Source organism: Bison bison, unplaced genomic scaffold (genome assembly GCF_000754665.1).
Source record: "Bison bison bison isolate TAMUID 2011002044 unplaced genomic scaffold, Bison_UMD1.0 scf7180017864471, whole genome shotgun sequence".
In the NCBI taxonomy this organism is placed as follows: Eukaryota; Metazoa; Chordata; class Mammalia; order Artiodactyla; family Bovidae; genus Bison; species Bison bison.
The window spans coordinates 25888963-25910756 of NW_011495032.1; the positions used below are offsets into that span (position 1 = coordinate 25888963).

At 36.8% G+C, this 21794-nt stretch overlaps 1 protein-coding gene across 2 annotated transcripts in view; it reads right to left on the reverse strand.

The window, feature by feature from the left end:
• The window catches only part of LOC105003676 (ras-associated and pleckstrin homology domains-containing protein 1-like), a 53784-nt gene extending 36552 nt beyond the window's left edge, over positions 1–17232 (reverse strand). The window contains exons 1-4 of one of the 2 annotated variants that reach the window (XM_010861012.1): positions 16896–17231; positions 12763–12868; positions 11476–11981; positions 745–825 (exon numbers count right to left, since the gene is read on the reverse strand). In XM_010861012.1, the coding sequence (XP_010859314.1) occupies positions 745–825; positions 11476–11981; positions 12763–12868; positions 16896–17015 (813 nt within the window). In that variant the 5' untranslated portion in view covers positions 17016–17231. Of the gene's footprint in view, positions 1–744; positions 826–11475; positions 11982–12762; positions 12869–16895 lie in introns of both variants that reach the window. The other variant, XM_010861011.1, reaches the window with a different exon arrangement.
• Positions 17233–21794: the final 4562 nt, after the last annotated feature.

Here is a 21794-nt window from a genome sequence, read left to right on the forward strand (position 1 = left end):
TTCAACTGGGGGGGGTGGTGGGTGGGAATTTTTTTTTCAATGCTTCATAGATGACCCTGAAACAGCACTGTCTAATGGAAAAACAATACGAGCTACAAATATAACATTTTCTAGTAACTGCATTTTTTAAAAAAGTAAAAAGAAAATGGTGAAATAAACTAATATTAGCATCTTTTATTTATTTTTTTGTACTAAGTCTTTGAAGTCCAGCATGTATTTTTATCTTTATAGTGCATCTCCATTTGGATTAACATTTGGAGTATTCAATAGCCTCATCTGGCTAGTGGTCACCGCATGGAACAGCACAGCTCTAAAACATCCAGGTTCGTTAATCAATGACCAGAGGAAACATTTTTAAAGAAATTAGGTTTCAGTTAAGCATTGGTACAGAAGTCATATGCTTGATATCCCCATTCTGAAGAACAGTTAAATTTAGTAATATTTTGAGAAATTTACAGAAGCCCTTAGCTTAAGAACAAAAAAGAAAGTATGTGGTTCAGGTTCCAATACAAAATTTCTCTATACCAGATACACTATCACCAACACAATCTTACCATGAGTATTAATATGTAATGGTACTGTATCATATGGTTGTTCATATGCTCATGTATTTTTTAAGCCTGGTTTAATTTCTATTCAAAAAATTGAGATATATGACAAGGTTTAACCATCAGGAGTTCTAAAGAATGCATTCCTCTTCACTGATACTTCAGTAGTCCCAACGGACATGATTACAGAACTTACAGGTGTCAGTTCAGCCTGTTCTTCTGTGAAGTCAATATGACGCTTGGCCTGCTTGCTGGGACATCTCAGAGAAATAGCATGCTGTGAAAATGCAGGAAGAAAATGATAGGTAAAGGAGGTGGAAAAGGGCAGTTCTCATTACCATGCAGGAAGAGAAAAGATCACTGAAATGAACTGTTGAAACAAAATAGTAATGAAAAGTTGCATGCACCTCATTGCATTGTGCAGAAATAGAAAAGGTAAGAACCTCATGATCCTAGCTCTTTACAATTTAAAGATAACCTCACTCTTCTTTTGGACAGTAGAGCTCTATGGCAGAATTACCCAGAAATACCTTGTCCAGTACCAATTCATAATTCTGAACTTCAAATGGGCCTTAACTGCTGTTTGGCAGCACTCGCTCTCTTCTCTCCTCTCTATCATTCCCTCTAAGCTTGTTCTAAGTAGTTTCCAAGTTCTTCAAGTTCCTGGTTTCACTCTTTCACCTCTTCATATGCCCTCACTTCCCTCCATTCTAAGGAAACCACACAGATCTATCCTGACAATCTTCATCTCTAAAAGGTATCCTACAGCTATGTCCATATTCTCATCCTTCTCTCCAGTTCCATGAGTTAATACCTGCTTCTCCCCTCCAAAGCTACACCATGTCCTAGATCCCACTCATTCCCCCTCTAATATCCCAGTCTCTGACACTCAACTGGTCCAGCTTATTGGGGATGGGAAGGACGGAAAAATATTCTTTTGAGTACCCTCCTCTTGTTAAATTATTATTTTCTACTTTTTACTGCAAAGTTTCCCGAATTCAGCTACAGTGTACCTCTTGCACTTATAATTCCCTGCAATCTAGCATCCACCTTTCTTCTCCAAAGTCTTCATCCTTTGAGTTATAATGCATCCTGTAATTCATTCTCAAAGTCATCAATGACTTTTTAACCAAAGTTACTGTCTTTCCTCTTATAGTACTTGCCTTACTGTACTAAAATTGCTTTGGTTGTCTGTTCTGACATCCCTCTCCTCATACAATAAATTATAATCTCATAAAGACACCGTGTATTATGTTCACAGTTTTATCCCTTACAGCCCAACACAGTGTCCAGGTACTCCAGCATTTATGGAATGTATGAATAGCTATTTCTTCTTGGCTCTCATGCCACAGGCTTGGCCAGACCAAGACTGATTTTGCTTTCCTCTCTCTATATTTTCTCACTCAACACATTCTATAACACTGTGTCAGTCAGCACATCAATGGGAGGCCTATCAAATCTATATTGTCAATATCCTCACTCTTACGAATAGAGTACTTAACAGCTAAAAGGACATGAAAAATGCAACCAACTCTCAACTAGTTCAGGGGAAAATATATATATATATATAAAATAATACAGTAAATGTGGCAAAATGTTAAATTAGTGAACATGAGTAAGACTTTCATGAGTTCTTTGTACTATTTTTTCAAATTTGTCTAAGCTTGACATTATCTCAAAATAAAAAGTTAAAAAATAAATCTATTCTCACTAGGCTCAGTCTCACACAAGCTCCCATGATATTTCCAAATGCTTACTGGCTAGTTAAAAAAAAATCATAATCTAAGGTGTTCAACAAGAGATGGCTACATGCCATGTTAAACAGTATGATGGAACCTTATTAGTTATTGAAATTCAACACATCCTTACCAAAGATGAATGTACACATGGGAAGTATCAAAGACAATGGGAACCAATTTTTAAATCTTTACTGAACTTGTTACACTATTGCTTGTTTTATGTTTGTTTGCTTTTTTTTTTTTTGGCTAAGAGGCATATCCTAGCTGCCCGACCAGGGATTGAACTTGTACCCTTTGCACTGGAAGGTGAAATCTTAACCACTGAACCACCAGGGAAGTCCCCAGTTTTACCTTGTCTTTATCAGTACTTTCATAAATCTAAAATCTGTGTTTAAAACACATACGTGAATGTGAAGGTCAACTCACATAAACTTTGCTCTACACTGTCTCAGTTTCAAAAAGTTTCATTTGTTACAAAGCTATCACGTTCTCTATCAATCTCTCAAAAACTCCACAAATCTCTGCAAAGTAAGTTATGAATCACTACTTTCTTGAACTGAACCTATAACGTGTACCATTTATGAGCCAGAATCTTGTTGGGGAGGATGTGTAGAAAAGCAGTGATCTGAAATATGAGCCATAATCAAGAAACGAATGACCTTCAACCAGAGTCGTGGTTACAAAATACAACATTTTCTTTTGGTAGCTAACACTTTAGATAACAACTGGAAGAAAGTGGAGGTTTGTGAACGCATATTAATGTTTCAATAAAACAGGTTTACATCCATCTTATACTGAGGTTATGTGCTCTTCACGAATATTAAAAATAAATATAGCATGACGGTTAAGAATCCAGACCCTAATGGGGTGGCCAGAGTGCCTGGGTTCAAGCCCCAGCTCAGTCATTTCCTGGCAATATGACTCTGGGCTTATTACTTAACCTGTTTCCTCATGTGTAAAATGGTATAATGACAGCATTTATCTCCAAATGTTACTATAAAAATTAAAGGAGTAATAATAACATTATTATTAGTAGAAGAATGGGAAACCACCAGCCATCATTTGAATTTTATTTAAACCTCAATTCATTTAGATTACAGCTAGCTTATAGTTGTTAAATTTTAACAACATATTCAGGAATATACTAAAACACCACCAGATGGGGATGTTACTACATAAATCTCTTTGCCTTTTTCCTACTGCCCTGTAGTTCTGTCTCTAGGCTTGGATCTGAGATGCACGGGCTGGTCTAGCCTTGTCTAGATTCTCCTTCAATTTTATGATGAAGCAGCAAGGTAACGCTGTAGGAGCTCTACAACCAGACTGCCTAGGTTCAAATCCTCGGGCAAGTTACCTAGTCACTTTCTGCTTTAGTTCCTTTCATTGTAAAATAGTGGTAATGGTACCTATTCTCAAGGCTCTGTACAAATTCAGTGTTAAGATACATAAAGCCAGCACAGAATAAGCACAGCACAGAATAAGCAATAACACAGTAGCTGATATTATTTTCTATTTCCCCTCCTCTTCTCTTTATTCCTCTCCTAGATATTTAACTGGCCATTATATAGGCAGTATAAGGTTCTTTACCAGCTCTCCCAACACAAAACAAAACAGACCTAAACCCAAATAAAAATGCTTTTTCACTTTCAGGTATCTAAAATCCACAATACAAGGATCAGGGCATATATGCCAGTGTTGACTGGGTGGTGTGTTTGTACCTATCCTTTCTATTACCTTCCTAGGCCAGTGAAATCTAGAATTAAAACACCAAGTTGGTACATGTGGATAAATTTCAGTAAGATGCAGCAACATAGCCATTAGAATTTTAGGAGAAACGTAGTTGTAATAACTAGTAACGCCAATCTTTCAGATACACAGGCCTCTTAAAATTTCAGAAAGCCCTGAGCTCCCATCTAGTTATTATCTCAGAGCAAAAAGTTGATTTCTGAGAATAACTTGGGACCTCAAGGCCAATGCCACCTGATATTACAACAAACACAACTGCTGTTTTCTTTCCAATATCTCAAGATTTCTGCACACATTTATTCTTGAAATAGTTCTGGAAAGTGAAAGAAGTAAAGGAATTACACTGAAGCTATCATATGCTATGTTGCATATCACAAGTTATTAACACATTGGTGTATCCATAGAGATTTCATTAAAAAAAAAAAAAAACCTATATACATGAGGGGGGGAAAAAAACCACAACATTGAAAAGCTTTAGTAGCTCAGATATTTAGAAATTTCTCCTATCAAAATATTTACAATACATCATCAAATATTCTTAAAGATTCAGCAAACTTTTTGAACCTACCATAAGCTTCAGTAAATGTTTCTAAAAGCATTTTCATTTTAAAAATATATTTTTGTGTATAAGATTCCAAATTCAGAGGAATTGTTAGTTTAAATCCCACCACAGAATAAATATACAGGTATATTATAGCACTAACCTTTTTATCAGTAAACCCTACTTTATATAAAATTTATAACATGCAATAACTATTTAAGTTTGCAAACTGCTATCTTATTAAAAAGTATTGTTTTATCTTTTAATGTGAATAAAAGTACCAGTAAGTCAACTGTAACATTTATTTCACGTTGCTATAGTCTTTATTACTTCAGCTACAATGAATTCTAAATTTAAAAACAGCAAATGAACACTACTGATGGATTTCTTAAGAATACTAAAATTCTGTAATTCATTTTTATGTTTATCCATAGAATAAACTCATATTTTTATGCTAAATCAAACATTCAGGAAATAATCATTTTTGATGATCAGCTTCACTTTACTTTTAAGACACTGATAAAAGCTGGGAGGTAAATGTTATAGTTTTGGAATTCAAAAACAGACTTCCCAGTTATTTGACCTACTTAATCCCCTCTTTGGAATAACGCCCCTACCAAAAGGACAGTTGGAGGCTTAAATGAAATAACATATGTGAAGTGCCTGAAAGCACAGTATTTCAACAAAAGTCAAGAAAGAAAGGCAAAAGAAAAAGACTTACTCTTCCTGATGTGAAATAATACTATGCCTACCCCGTTGGCTTCAGAGAGCAAGGAGGTAGAAAGAAAAGCTATAAAATTACTTTGTTTTCAGATGGGCGGTTTGAATACCCACATCCCCAAGATGCAATAGTACCAATCTCAAATTGATTTTTCTAACTGGTATTAGTGTCACTAAACTTCAGTGAGAGTAACTATTCTGTCCTAGGTTTCTTTAGAACAGGTATAATTACTGCCTCTAAAGAACTTAGAGGTGTCTAAAAAAAAGTTTCACTATCAGATTTTCATATGCTACTTCACCTGAAGCACTCTGTCTAACCATCTTGAAAGAAAAGTGCTGATAATTTTAGAGTACAGAACTTCTAGACAAAGATGAATTGAACACGTGCATATATTTAAATGCTTGTTCAAATATCTGACTGCTTCTCTTTTGAGCCAAATAATGTTCTAGATGCTAAAGATACATTAGGAATCATAGAAAAATTTTGAAAATTCCTCTCCTCATGGAGCTTACATTCAAGTGGAAAAGACACACAAGCAAAATTTTTAGAGTAAGATAAAGTCAAATATATACTATTCTAAATGGTGATAAACAGAAAAATAAAGCAGAAAAGGGAGATAACAGGCTTCCTTGGTGGTCCAGTGGCTGGAAATCCACCTGCCAAGGCAGGGAGCACAGATTCGGCCTGTGGTCTGAGAAGATCCCACACACCGTGGGACAGTCAAGCCCTCCTACCACAACTCCTGAGCCCCTGTGCCTAGAGCCTGTGCTCTGAATCACCGCAACAAGAAGTCCACACACCACAACAGAGTAGTCCCTGCTTGTTCCAACTAGAGAACAGACAAGCGCAGCAACGAAGACCCCATGCAGCCATAAACAAATAAAAAATTTTTAAGAAAAGGGAGGTAAGTACTCACAGGACAGAGGAAGAAGAATTCATTTAAAACAGGGTGATCAGAGAAGGCCTCACTGGAAAAGTGACATGTGAGCAAACTCCTGAAGGCAGTAAAGGGGTACTGTCCTGAGGAAGTGTATCCAGGCTGGGGTGGGGGGGCAGGTAAAAGGGCTCTGAAGTAGGCTCTGACTATTGGCAAAGAACTGATAGAGCAAGAGAGGGAGGGAAGAAAGGAATGTAGGGGCAAGCCATAGAAAGCCCATCTGGTAAGGCCCTGCAGGGATTTGGGTTTGAAAACAGGTAAGATACAAAGCCTTTGGGTTTGAAAACAGGAGGGGCAAGATCTGACTTACCTTTAATAGGACCACTCAGGGCTGCCATGGGGATAACAGACTGTTAAAGGAATGGTGAACACAGAAGACTAGTTGTGTGTCTCAAGACGATGTTGGTCTGATGGCTGTGAAGGTGGTGGGAAGTGATCAAGTCTGGATATATTCTGAAGTTAGGGCAACAAAATCGGCTGCTGGATTGGAAGGAGGATGGGGAATCAAAGAGGAGGTAAAGACTCTAAGCATTTTGCTGATAAACTGGAAGGACATAATAGCCGTTAACTGAGATGGAGAAGACTATGGAAGGAATAAGTTTGGGAGAAAAGATCGGGACTTCAGTTTTAGACCAGTTAAATCTGAGTTACTTTTCAGATGACCAAATACAGGCATTGATTAGAAAGAGGATGCATGAGCCTGGAGTTCAGGGAGAGACACTGGCTAAAGAAACCTGTATTCCCTTGAACCTAAAGATGTTTAATGCCGGTCCTTTATTGATCTTTATCAGAAACTGTCAACAGACAGCTTTGCACAACACGGTGTTACTGCCGTATTGCTGACAGTGAGTGATAGATGCTAACTGACTTTTGAACATGGCTTCTCAACCTTGATGGTATTTTGGGTCAGATAATTTTGTTGTGGGGGCTGTCCTATTGTAGGATTTTAGCAGCACCCCTGGTCTCTACTTACCGGACATCAGTACCACCCTTCTATCACTGATGACCAAAAATGTCTCCAGACATTTCTGAGTGTCTCCTGGGGGACAAACTAGGTTCTAGTTGAGAACCACTGTTATAGAGGGATTAGGATGTAAGGGGGGTTAGTGTACCTTAAATAAATGAGATGGGGATTAAAACTGGGGAGTTGTCAGTGTATAAGATCACCAAAGGAGTAGACAGAGAGAAGGGCAGTCTGACGCCTGCACCCTGGGGCACTCCACGGCTAAGAGACTACAGACAGGAGAAGGAGACTATGAATGGCCAATGAGGCAGTTCTACTCCCTCCATAAATCCTGCTAAAACAAAGAAAAAGGATTTTGTTGTTGCTGTTGTGTTAAAGACAAACTCATGAGAAGACATGACAAAAATCTGGAAGCTAGAAGCATCTGGCTGAGTGTACACAACTCAGCATGCCCAAGGAAAGCTGAATGCTAAGTCAAAACTGGAGAAAAGCAGAGAAGCACCCCAATTTACATTTTGTAACCTCAAAGCGAAGCAGCAGAAGTGAAGGTGGGACTAAAAGCAGGATTGGCTGAAAGCATATTTGAGAAAGCAGTTAATTCCCAGATTTCTCCTCCACCAGCAGTGGTCTCAGGTTCAGACTGATATTCATTCATAGGACCAAGAGACCACAGCTTGGCACCAGGCTCACTCAGTTCTGCAGAAAGACAATGTGCTAGCATGCGACAACGCTATCTTCAGAAGGGATTTACACAACCCACCAGGGACCTTTATGGACCATTGTAAGAGAAAGAGATCATGTGAATAAGCACAGACATCACCCTGGCCTAGGGAAACTTCACACTCCACAGGAAGCAGCCGTGCATTTTGAAGCCAATGTGTGTAGATTCCAGAGTCGGTGGAGGCATATGTTCATGCTCACTTACAAAAGTCACACACTGCACACCATGATCAAGCACAGTGTCTTTTCATAGGCTTCTAGAGTTCACTCACAGTCTTCCTGGTCCATATGCAATCACCAATCAGGGTCAATTTACAATAAACAATATTACTTGGATACATTCTATATTAATCAAGTTTCTAGTAAAAGAATGCCAGGAAAAGGAAAATCCAAGGTTATTTCCCATGGGGTAAAAAAAAAAGGCTCAGATCTGCTATTGTTATACCTTTCTATTTAACACAGTGATTCTCAAATGGGGGCAATTTTGCCTCCAGGGAACATGTACCAATGTCTGGAGACTTTATAATTAGAAGGATGTATGCAGTTATGGCAGGCTTCCCTGGTGGCTCAGAAGGCAGAGCATCTATTTGCCTGCAATGCGGGAGACCTGGGTTTGATCCCTGGGGTGGGAAGACCCCCTGGAGGAGGGCATGGCAACCCACTCCAGTGTTCTCGCCTGGAGAATCCCCATGGACTGAGGAACCTGGCAGGCTATAGTCCGTGGGGTTGCAAAGAGTCGGACACAACTGAGCGACTAAGCACAGCACAGAACAGGACATTCAGTTCTGACACCTAGCAGATAGGTGCCAGGATGCCGCTAACCATTCTACAAATGCACAGCAGAGCTCCCTACGACAAACAATTATCTGGCCCAGCATGTGAACAGTGACGATGGGTGAGAAACCCTGACCTCGAACGATTAAATGGAAGGTCATGATGAGGACCATTCCATACCCCATGCCTTCTTTCCCAAGGGGCTGTAAAGCCCTGACAACAAAGTACATGCCCTCCATGCAGGGGATTGGAAGAGTCTTCCGTGGAGCAGCTTACCCACCTGAGAGAAAAGACCTAAGAATGATGATACTAAAGATTTCAAAAGACAAAAAAGAATATTAAGAAGATGAAACTAATAAAACCAATTTTATTCAAACCAAATAAAAGATTTAATCAGCTGGGAGAAAGTTTAGAGTTGAAATAGTAATAAGCATACAAAAAACTATTTTAAATTTTAAAGAATTCCAGGAAAAGCAAAAGGTAATGTCCCCAAAAGGGAATGTAATGAAAGTATATACAGTTCAGTAGTGAACTGCAAGTATACAGGTCATGATAATATAAACACTGAATAGTTACCCAACCAAAATAAATTGGAAGGGGAGGGGAGAAAAGAGGGGAACTGTCTAAGGAGCGCTATATCCTAATTAGCTATATCCTCATTTTCCAAAGTGAGAAGTCAGTCAGTAACACAAACAACTGAAGAAAAAAAAAATCAAGATACAGCAATATAACTGTAGATTTAATGATAGGTAAATACACCAAGAATCAGCTAAGAGAGTAGAAAGCGCTTTCCCCTGGGAGCAGAATATAGCATGCACGTGTGCCATGCGCAGCAGTTTTTTCTTTTTTTTGGTAACAAGTCTCTTTAGAACTTCATGACTCTTTAACTCCATGCATGAAAAGCTAAAGTATTTTGTAAAAAACTGTATTTGAGTCTGGAGGCAATTTAATACATGGGGCTGGGATCTAGTAAGCCTCCTTCAGTTTTCTTGGCTTGAATCAGAACAGACTAGATCCAGAAAAAAAGTATACTGAAACAAGTTCCAGATTTGTTAAACCACTTTTCTACCCATCTTGGCAAGGCAAAAAAACAGGCTGATGGAAAAAACTTTAACTCCTTTCCTTGTTTTTTCCTGGCTTACTCACCAAACTTTACATTAGGTCTTATCTTAAAATATTATATAATTGTACACTGGCATCCTTGCCCATGGATACCACTAGATACCACGTGAAGTGTTTGCTAGGAGAAGACTTCACTTTTTACTTTATTTGCTCTTCAACTGTTACTTATAGAGAGTGTGCTTTTACTGGGGGAACTTTTATAAGGAATGTATTTTACAGATGGAAACATACACCAAGATTCTTAATTAGCTCATGACCTGCCCCCATGCCTCTTGACCCAACACAAAATAATATGATTGAAAAGAAAGAACATACAAAACACAGAATAAACAAGAAAGCACATTTCTAATAAAATATTACTCATATCCCAACAGGTAAGTCTAATAGATGTAAGTGATACATGCTAAGGAGCTGGTGCTAAAGATAATGCCCAGGTTTCACAATGGAGAAAGCAGTTTTCTACAGAATATAAACCATTTAGGAAAGTCTCACTAAATAAACAAAAATTTATTCTTCGATATAATTTGCTAACTTCCTTTACAAGCAACAAAACTCAAATTTATCTTCAAATTATCATGATTCGTGCTTCTTTTGAGCTCTACAATGCCCAGAGTGAAGCTAGGTAAATGAGTGGATACCAAGAGTTAGTGACTGATAGAAATTGACCAACTAAATTAAATCAATGTAACAGATACAAATTTTGAATTCTCTACAAGTCCTTAAACAATGTTTTGTAAGATTTTAACTTAGTTCTGATTAATACAAATTATTTTACTCTATTAGAGAGCATTGTAGACATAAACTGAACGGAAGGCTGGTTTTATTCTGCCCCATCCATTTTCTTTTTTCTTGCTGCTACCTTATAACAAAATTGCTTTCCCCTTGATGAACAAAACTCAATTTAAAAAATTCTCCTTTATCAAGCTCAGCTTTTGCTAAACTTATTTCATCACAAATCCATTCCTTATCCTCACCGCCATCATATCAGAAAAACTTCATCTTTTAAAATCTGTTCATGTCTATTATATCACTTTTGACACTCTGAACCACAGTATGAAGAAGACAGAGTATGTACAATTAGTTCCACTTTACTTATGAGAAACTGAGGTTCACAAGACTGAATAACTCATAGAGGACCAATGGGTAGTGACACTTGGAACCAAGTTTTCTGACTCCAAGTCCAGTGATTCTTTCCACCACACTGCATCAACTCTTTGATACTAAAATGGAGTAAATGCTGAGAACTTATAATCTAGGAGAACTATAATGGGGATGTGAGCCATTTTCTCAAGTGGCCATTTTATAATAAACACATTAAAAAGCAATTATCAGCTTAATAGCTATCTTAATTCTATAAAGTATCAAATCTAAATCACATTTCAAGCTTCTTAATAATATGATACAACTGACATTAATTTAAGGGCTTCAAATAGTCATAAGACTAAAACCAAAAAAACTAAATTTTTTCTTTATCATCTTTGTGACACTGCTGTATCTAGTAATACATTCTTTCTACAGTCTGATTTTTAAACTTAGCTCAGAGGTATTTCTGATAAATTTTAAGTGTAGGAAAAAAACAAGAAAGTTTATTAGAACAGGATGGAAAAAATACCATTGCCTCCTTAATACTGAAATAACAGGGAAGAAAGTTTCATCCACTTACCTCGGTAATTGGCTGCCCCTGATGTGTCAAATCCAGTTCTTGAGGGCGTGCTACTTTATCAATATCCAAAGAGTCCATGCTGGAGGTTGCAGAAGTGATGCTTGAACGAGAGGAGTTACTAATAGAGCGTACCTCAGCATCACTCACTGTGCCCGCTGACGCTGTTCTCCTGTGCTGATTAGTTACTAAGGGCTTAGTATCTTCTAGCACAGACTGCTGAGCAGCCTCATCCATGCTCAAGGAGGCCTGTTCTAGCTGTGCAGTGATGTCATCCAGGGAGTAGTTGGCATGAGACGGTTTAGTTATCCTATTGGACGAAGAAGACAGTCCTTTCAAGGTGCCATGCTTTGATGTATGTCGGCTAGTGGGTAACTTCTGAGTGGCCTTTGTTTCTGTGATTTGACGCTTAGTATTTCCAGCACCGATACTGCTGAGCTCCTGCTCTATTGAGCAAAGATCGGCCATTAGGGCATCCAGATCCACAGTTTCTCCCTGATTCAGAGCTTCTGCAATGTTTCCAGAACACAATGAATTAGAATTTACACATTCTACTATAAATCAGTCAACAAATGCAGGAGGAAAAGCAAAAAAAAAAAAAAATCACCCTATTGGGCATAAAGCCTATCAAATACCACAGTTCTAACAGTTTTTTGTTCATTTTAAACTCCAAGAGAAAATTTCAGAAGCAAAGAGCCCATCTTTTAAGATTTGTGGTAATCAATAGAGAATAAAATTATGAGTTGAAAGATAAAAAAAATAGAAAAATTTTATACTGTTCTATTAACCAACATCCCTCAGGCAATTTTTCACCAGAGGCTCTAAGTGTTAATATGACCATAACCCTGGTAGAGATGTTAATACCTAAAGATCTGAGGGCATAAAAAGAAAAATGTTAAGACCTAAAAAAATTACAGATTGAAATGTCAGCTCCACTAGGTATAGTTCATTAAATAAAGGCCAGAAGGGCTGATTTTTAAATTAACAACAAGTAATTTCACTGGACTTTATCCCACTGCAAATATAATAACACAATTAAGTTTGTTGTAGGATTCCATGTGAGGATATACTTTGTCAATTACTAATAACTAGGAAACTAGTTATATTCCAGTTAGTTTTTTTCTCTGATAATCTGAATTAGTAATAAAATGCACAAATCAAGAAATATAAGAACTCAGTTGTTATGCATATATAGTTTTTATATTGAGCTATTTGGAATTGTTGCTGTATTATTTCCACCTTATATAACTTAACATACTATTTTACATTTCATTTTCAATTACATCTTACCATTCAAGTTGTATATGGAGAAGCGATAAGAAAAATTGGCCATGTTTGTTTCCTGGCGAAGAGGAGATCTTTTTATTGGTTCCGTGGGCTTGTCAGAATCCAAACTCTTTATAAAAAGAAAGTTTAATGAGTCATACTAAATTCAGGTCTCAATTATAATAAAAGATGAATACAGTTTATTCTATGAGTAAGTGAACTGTCATGTAATAGTTAATAAAATCCAAGTTCTTCTAAGTATTAGCCTTGAGGAAAAGCATAATTGGTTTTCACATAATTTTGGTTATAGTTTTTTCAATTTTTAGATATATGCTTACTTAAGGCACATGACATAGTCATAGTTCAGAGTAAGTATCTTCCCAAATACCACGAGTATAGTGGCTGAGCTCATTTTACATAAATTCACTATACAATAAGGTAGGTACATGAATATGGGATATGAGGATAAGAAATAAGAAGGAATAATGTAGAGAATTTTGTTATCTCTTTCCTCAAAGGAATTTGTTTTTGGTCCAACTTAACCACATTCTTAGAATGAAATACTCTGAAAATAAGGCACAATTCTGGACTCAAAATTATGAGAGCCACGATCTTAACAGAAAGTGGCTGTAATTTCAAACAATGATAGAATATCCTGTTCTTTTCATGTTCTATCAAGGTGAGTGTAAACTATAACCCAGCTATATTGCCTGTGCTAAGTCTACAATTACATTCTACACTTTAGGGTGTTTTGTAAGTTAACTCACCACCTCTTTAAATGACCCTTTTTTTCTCTCCAACCTTTCTACAATAAGGAAAATAAGGTGGTTACAACAAAGAAATTCAGGGAAAGGGTCAGTAGTTATTCAGTGTCTTTTTAACTATGCAAATATCAGGATTAGTCTTTCAAATTTTTAATTTCTCTAATTATCAAATAGATTTCAAATGAAAAAGAATGTTGAACAATCTTTTTGTAGAATCACAGAATTAGATAGAGTGCTATCTTTTTTATTCATTTGTTTCAACTAAATCCATTTGGATAGTATCTATCCAGTTTTTCAAGCTATCATCTGAAGGAGATCCACAACTGTTCAGTGCTTTATTTCAAAGTTTAATGAAATAGCTAGGAAATTCTTCTTTAACCTCAAACCTAATTTTTCCACTACAAGTTAAGGCCTAATTCGCCTTCTCTCAGTGGAAATGAAGAGTGATAGGTAGGTAATGTTTTCAGTAAAACCTGAAGATAATTTAGGACATATTAAAAGTCAATCTATTTATCAGTTCAAATAAACAAATACTTATTTATTAATTATCTGCTGTGTCCGTGGTGCTGGAGCAGAAAGGGAAATGATAGGAAATATTCCTTGATGCCAAGAAATGGGTACTCTAGTGGAGTGTTTTTTTTTAACCTTTTTTATTTTTTCAGTGGTGGAATTGGGTTGGGAGTGGATGTCATTGAGAATATGATAAAAGCCATGAAACTTCTTGCAGAAAAATACAAATACATACAAAATTTTACAAGCAATTTCAGAAGATTCAACAGCCACTAGAAACTTAAAAATGATTTAATATAAAGTTGAAAATCCATTAACATTGTATGATATAGGTGCATGGATGACTGTGGCGAACTAAAATAATCAATTCTGAAGTTTTAGCCACTAACTTAGTAAAATATTTTTTGAAAATTTCCAAAGTGTTAAAAAGTAACTTACTAGCAGTGAGGGATGGGGCTTCCCAGGTGATACTAGTGGTAAAGAACCTGCCTGACAAAGACAATGTAGGAGATATAAGAGACACAGGTTCGATCCCTGGGTCAGGAAGATACCCTGGAGGAGGAAATGGCAACCCACTCAAGTATTCTTCCTGGAGAATTTCGTGGACAGAGGAGCCTGGCAGGCTAAAGTCCATGGAGTTGCAATGACTGAAGTGACTTAGCATGCACGCATAGCAGTGAGAAATATTCTCCAACAGTTTTAACCTGTTTTCTCTGTAAGACAGCTTCATACATAAAAAAGGATGGTCAAAGCATTAATTTAGGACCCAGCTTTTTTGATGAATGGCTCTTACATGTGTATGTCAGGGGATTTAAAATATACAGAAGGTTTATACAAATATACATAACATTTCCCTGTATTCAGTAGAAATGTTACCTACAGTGGAGCAGCATCAAGTCTACTCCACCTAGAGTGGCTAGGCTTGTATCTGCCTGTCTTTCCTCTTTTTTGGCCTCTCCCCAAGGATGGACAATAAAACACACAGTCAAGGAAACTCCTGGGAGTTCCCTGGGTGCCTAGTGTTAGGATTCCAGGCTTTCACTGCTGTGGCCCAGGTTCAATCCCTGATCAGGGAACCAAGATCCTGCCAGCTGTGCAGCATAGCCAAAAACAAACAAACAAACAAAATGGAAACCCCACACACGACAACTGGCTCTCACATACTTTCCTTCATTATTATTTTCTATTTCCACTCCTTTACTTCCTCAGCACAGAACTGCACAGCCTAGTCATCATCTCTATGCCAAAATCACTTCTTTTTTAAAAAAAAAATTAAGAATTAAACTAAAATTAGGTTTGGTAACTACAGAAGAAAAGAGCTTTATCACCACAAACGTTATTTCTCCTGACTGGAGATGAAGAGAATGACCTTATGAAATCCTGTGCTGTGCTGGTTGTGCTTAGTCGTCCGTTGTGTCCGACTCTTTGCAACCCCACGGACTGTAGCCCATCAGGCTCCTCTGTCCACGGAATTCTCCAAGCAAGAACACTGGAGTGGGTTGCCATGCCCTCCTCCAGGGGATCTTCCCAACCCAGGGATCAAACCCAGGTCTCCAGTATTGCAGGTGGATTCTCTGCCATCTGAGCCACCAGGGAAGCCCAAGAATACTAGGGTGGGTAGCCAATCCTTTCTCCAGGGGATCTTCCTGACCCAGGAATCAAACTGGGATCTCCTGCATTGCAGGAGGATTCTTTACCAGCCGAGCTACCAGAGCAGCCCTAGTAAAGCGTTCTTCTCAAAACTCATCATTAACAGGTTATGGTCACAAACATGTCTGCCTTTCAAAATGATCTAACGAGAATTACATGAACAGCTTCTCAGTTTCAATTCCAGAATGATATGGAAAGAGATACAGAAAAAAACCGGTACTTTAAGTTTCCACTTTACCATCTACTCTGCTACTGGTTAACGAATTTCGTACTTAAGCAATTTAAACAAAAGTTCTTCCCAGAGATATTAGTTAAGAGTGAATGAAATAAGTCTTGTTCTAATGTTTTCATTGTTGTAAAGTTGTGTGCATGCTTGTTCATGCTGACTTTGTGACCCTATGGACTACAGCCTGCCAGGCTCCTCTGTCCATGGGGTTTTCCAGGCAAGAGTACTGGAGCAGGCTGCCATTTTTTACTCCAGGGGGTCTTCCCAACTCAGGGATCAAACCTACATCTCCTGCTGCATCTCCTGCGTGTCCTGCATTGTCAGGTGGATTCTTTACCACTGAGCCACCTGGGAAACCCGTCATAAAGTTAGAGTTGTTTAATACAGTTAATTAACTATCTTCATATATATTGAATATAATGTATTAACCAGGGTAGTAATAGTATTTGCTTTTATTCTAAAAAGTGATATTGTTTAGAGGACAAAATAATTCTTTAAAAGACAAAACAAAGATCCAATAAAAGAAAATGAAAAAACTTTGCCACTGTTTTAAAATAAAGCCAGGGATGAAACTTCGTCAGTATTCTGGGATCATGTAATAGAAAATATCTGCATGTGAGGATATCATTTATGTTGTAAAATGTGTTCACTCCACTGTTATGAAATAGGATTTGCTAAAATTTAGATTTTTACATTTTAGGCTTTAAAACTTTTTAGCCAGCAACTCAATTTATAAAACAGATTTTAGAAATCCCTCTAGATACACAGAACTTCTGTCAAAAGCATTAAAAAAAAAAAAAAAAACCTCCTTAAACTAACCACAGAAGAGAGTATCTTGTGTACCTAGAGTTACTATTCATTTACTTGTTAATGCTTTGGACATTTTCTCTTTATAGCAGTATTTTAAAACATAACCTGTGTTCATATCCTGAGGTCTACACAGTAAAATTTGAACACATAGTGATGACTTAAAATTCTCAACCAGTTTTTCACGCACTGTTTCTAACCTGAGTGAGTTTGTCTAGCTCCCCTAGCCAGGCTCCAAACATTTTGTCTAGGTCCTGATCTTCCTTGTCACTGTCTTCTTCAGCACCATGGTCAATTTCTTCATCCGATAGCTGCTCCATCTGAAATACAGATATGTGTATAATGAACAATTATATGATAAACTTGAAAAATCATGCAGTTTATGTTCTGATATATATTCAAACCTTGAAAACCAAAGACTATATTATAAAAGGAAACTGGAAGTCATAAATGTAGATAAGGTTGACAAGTGAATAGAAATGAGCAATTAAGTCTCAAATTTTTAGGAAAACAAACTATCGGATAATACTTTGGCCACCTGATACAAAGAGCTGACTCATTGGAAAAGACCCTGATGCTGGGAAAGACTGAGGGCAGGAGGAGAAAGGGATGACAGAGGATGAGATGGTTGGATGGGATCACCAACTCAATGGACATGGGTTTGGGTGGACTCCGGGAGTTGGTGATAGACAGGGAGGCCTGGCGTACTGCTGTTCATGGGGTCGAAAAGAGTCAGACATGATTGAGTGACTGAACTGAGTCAGAAGTAATAATTTTTAAATCACAAACCACTCCCATTAATCAGAGGACATTATGGTAGTACAGTTCTCTCCACTAATAGATCTTGCAACACACCAAATAGCACAGAAAAATAATTTCAGAAGACTTTAGTAAGTTATTATCTTACTTATTCTGTAAAAATCCATTCAAATAAGTATCTCACCCAAAAAGCATTTCACATAAAAGACAATGCAAAATCTTGAATCTATTAATAGTTCAGTTTGTTGAATTTGTTCTTCCATCTTATCCTTCCTTTCTAACCATTTAAAAATTCAAGGAACTAAAACTCAAATAGGAAACGTCAGAAAATTAGAATTGAATACATTAAATTCATATACAAAATTTCCTACATGTGGTGACTTTTCATGTTTAAGTCCCCTGAAAGAAGAGATGTTTTCTTTTTTCCCATTAATAAAATGGTATGACATGGAATTTGCATATTATTTTGTGAAGGGAGGAAAAGTTATATAAAACAAAGATCAATGACTGACCAGATACTTAAAATTCTTTAAGATTAATCTGATTAATATAAAATATTTCATTATTAAACGCTCTAAGAAATCTTCAGTAACACTTAAGCTTTTTTTTTAAATCAACATATCCCAAATTTACTTGACCACATTATCTTTTCCTTCTATTTGGAGCAATACCTGTTAACTTTCTAGAGACATAATGAATATCTTCATTGTACATGCCATACTCTTGACTCACATTTACGAAGACACACATTTTGTTCCAGTGGATCTGGGCAATATTCAAAATACAACCTGTCAGCTAGCCTGAACAATTTTTCAGAGTAAAGATATCCTAAATCTAGAATAAGAATTTGTATACATCTTATACTTCCAAAGCAGCAATCCACAAAATCACCTCTGTGATCCTTATATGTAGTTATGAGATACATAAGGAATTTAACTATATAATTAGATGCCATGAAGTTAAACTTTAAACCTGATTTTATTATATAAAATTTTATAGAAATGGTCAAGCAAATACTGTTGCAAAATCAAAACTGAATTTAGCTCTAATGATGTTGAAAATCAGATATCCCACTTAACCAATTAAGAAATTCTCATTTCTTAATTTCACTACCGTAAGAATGTATATTTCAGGGCATTCTACCTTGACAAATGGAACATGAATCAACTAATTCTAAAATGCATACTTGTGGCTCTTAAAGAGATTTTGTTTTTATAGTTAACTTGTATTAATACTATTTCTTAGGTTTTTATTTAGTGCTGAATTATTTACAGATCAATCTCAATAGAAACCTGTTATTATATTTCATTAAGTTAGCTACTTATGAAAAACAAAAAAGTGCAAAGAAAAAGCTCATCTGATCAGGCTGACTTAATTACTCAAATAATGCTAGTTTGAGAACATCAAAGAGCAGTAATACTCGGTTTTCCTAATGAGGGCCAACAAGCAACAGAACTTGAAATCTAACAGTCAACTTCCTTTTCCTCTGTAATCTTCAAAACTAAACACACTGGAATAACCCAGAAGCAAAGATATTCGAGGAGGAATTCTGCTTTAATATAATAAACACTTACGCTTGCACTTCCCTCTGAGCACACACTGTAAATGTCCAAAAAAAAGATACTACACTGGAAAAATGAAACATCAGGAATATAATTTTATAGTGCAAACACAAAATAGTTCAAAATGAATATGAGTATTTTAAATTATCATGGATCCAAACAGAATTCTTCACACCAAAGTTTGGTGTGTTTTGTGAGTTTTTTATTATTATTCAAACCCAGTAATTATTTGGACTTTAAAATTTTTCTTTAAATATTTTAATAAAAACAAACAAATAAATAAATAAATATTTTAATAGTTTTATTTTTATTTAGACAACTACTGACTCAAGGAACATATGACTTAAGGAACAATAACAGAATCATGAAATAAATGAAAAACTTGAAAAAATGATTAGACTTTTACCATTTATGTAACTTTTGCTAATTTTGTCCTTTTCTTGAATTTCTGTCACCACATGGGTTATTTTATCTAAATGAACTTTACATTTTATTCAGATACTTCTCCATAAAAATTTAGGTCCTACTACATTTCTGGAATCAAGATTGCCAGGAGAAATATCAATAATCTCAGATATGCAGATGACACCACCCTTATGGCAGAATGTGAAGAGGAACTAAAGAGCCTCTTGATGAAAAGTGAAACAGGAGAGTAAAAAATTTGGCTTAAAACTCAACATTCAGAAAACGAAGATCATGGCATCCAGTCCCATCACTTTACGGCAAATAGATGGAGAAACAGTGGAAACAGTGTCAGACTTTATTTTTTGGGCTCCAAAATCACTGCAGATGGTGACTGCAGCCATGAAATTAAAAGATGCTTACTCCTTGGAAGGAAAGTTATGACCAACCTAGATAGCATATTCAAAAGCAGAGACATTACTTTGCCAACAAAGGTCCGTCTAGTCAAGGCTATGGTTTTTCCAGTGGTCATGTATGGATGTGAGAGTTGGACTGTGAAGAAAGCTGAGAGCCAAAGAATTGATGCTTTTGAACTGTGGTGTTGGAGAAGGCTCCTGAGAGTCCCTTGAACTGCAAGGAGATCCAACCAGTCCACCCTAAAGAAGATCAGTCCTGGGTGTTCATTGGAAGGACTGATATTGAAGCTGAAACTCCAACACTTTGGCCACCTCATGCAGAGTTGACTCAATGGAAAAGACTCTGATGCTGGGAGGGATTGGGGGCAGGAGGAGAAGGGGACGACAGAGGATGAGATGGCTGGATGGCATCACCGACTCGATGCACAAGAGTTTGGATGAACTCTGGGAACTGGTGATGGACAGGGATGCCTGGTGTGCTGCAATTCACGGGGTGGCAAAGAGTCGGACACAACTGAGCGACTGAACTGAACATTTCTTAAAGGATCTATACTCTGCAACAGCACTCTCCATTCCCTGGAAGGTGATGTTAATCCTTATTCTTCTACCCCCAATACGGAATTGTTTCTATTTACTATACACAACAAATCAGGAGCCCCCAGAAAGTTTACAGGCTCTGCACTGTTCAAAGTCAGCAAATCTGGTAAGGCGATTCATTCTTTACTATGTATCAATCCTGTCTCCAATTAAATCACAATTTCAAACCTGAATTTTCCCAACATGATATAATGCCCCTACTAGAAATGATGACAGAAGAAAATGCAAATTAAATTATACAACAGTCAACTTCCCCTCCAAACAAAAAGGGAAATTAAAAAAAAAAAGAAAGAAAAAACTCATTAATTTTATTTTAAAAATGATTAGGATTTAAATGGATAGCTTCTAATGTGATGTTTTTCCTTAATGATGTGGAAATAGGCCCAAGGAAACTATAATACATACTAGAACAAATACTATTAAATTACTGTATTAAATTAGGTACTTTAGGAGGAACATTAAAGTTTCACTCAAATTCCCCACTCCATTACATCTGATGGAAACTATGTCCTTAAGAAACAAATATACCCTGCCACAAAGGAAAAGGTTTACTCTTCCAAAGCACAGATGTACTGAACACAGAACACAACTCAGAGCTGCTACAAATCAAGAAGGCCCCAAGTGGTCCTGGTCTTCAGGGACCTCATTGACCACTCTTCCCACTCTCTCCTCCAGCGACACTGTCCTGCCTGCTGGTGTTCCTTGGAGCAGGTTGAGGGAAGGAAAGGTGTGGATTCTGTTTTGAAGTCAGATTGAGAGATGCCTGGCAAACATCCAACTGGCAAAAATGAGGAAATTAGGACCCGGGCATTAGAAAGTTTAGTTAGCTTGAGTATTATTTCAAAACCATATGTTTGTTACAGAAAATAACAGGTTAAAGCTAATAATAATTTAACTATATTTTAAACTAGTTTATTCATGAAGTGAAAATAGGAATAAGGGGGAATGATCCATCATCGTTTATATGCTAGTTGGTTTCATTTCACAGATAACAGTGAATAACTGTGCTTCAATTACTACAGGTTAAAATGTGTAATACACATAGTAAGGCTCCACTAAACATAATGAATCTATCCATTTAGTATGCTTTAGTATGAACAATATTATATTATTCCCACTAAGTTTTCCATGAAGTTAATTATTCAAGCATAATTTCCCTATTAACCTTATTCTTGGAAGACATTTTGGTTTACTATTCGATTTCCTCACTGCAAGATGGAATGATGATCTTTATCAAGAAGGTGGGCTTAGAATAGAGCTTAAGGATTTGAATAAACATATTCCAGGTAGGGCAAATTATAAAAAGCAAAGAAGACGGTCTGTTTTTGTGAGACCATCAAGTAAAACAAGAGGGAAGAGTCCT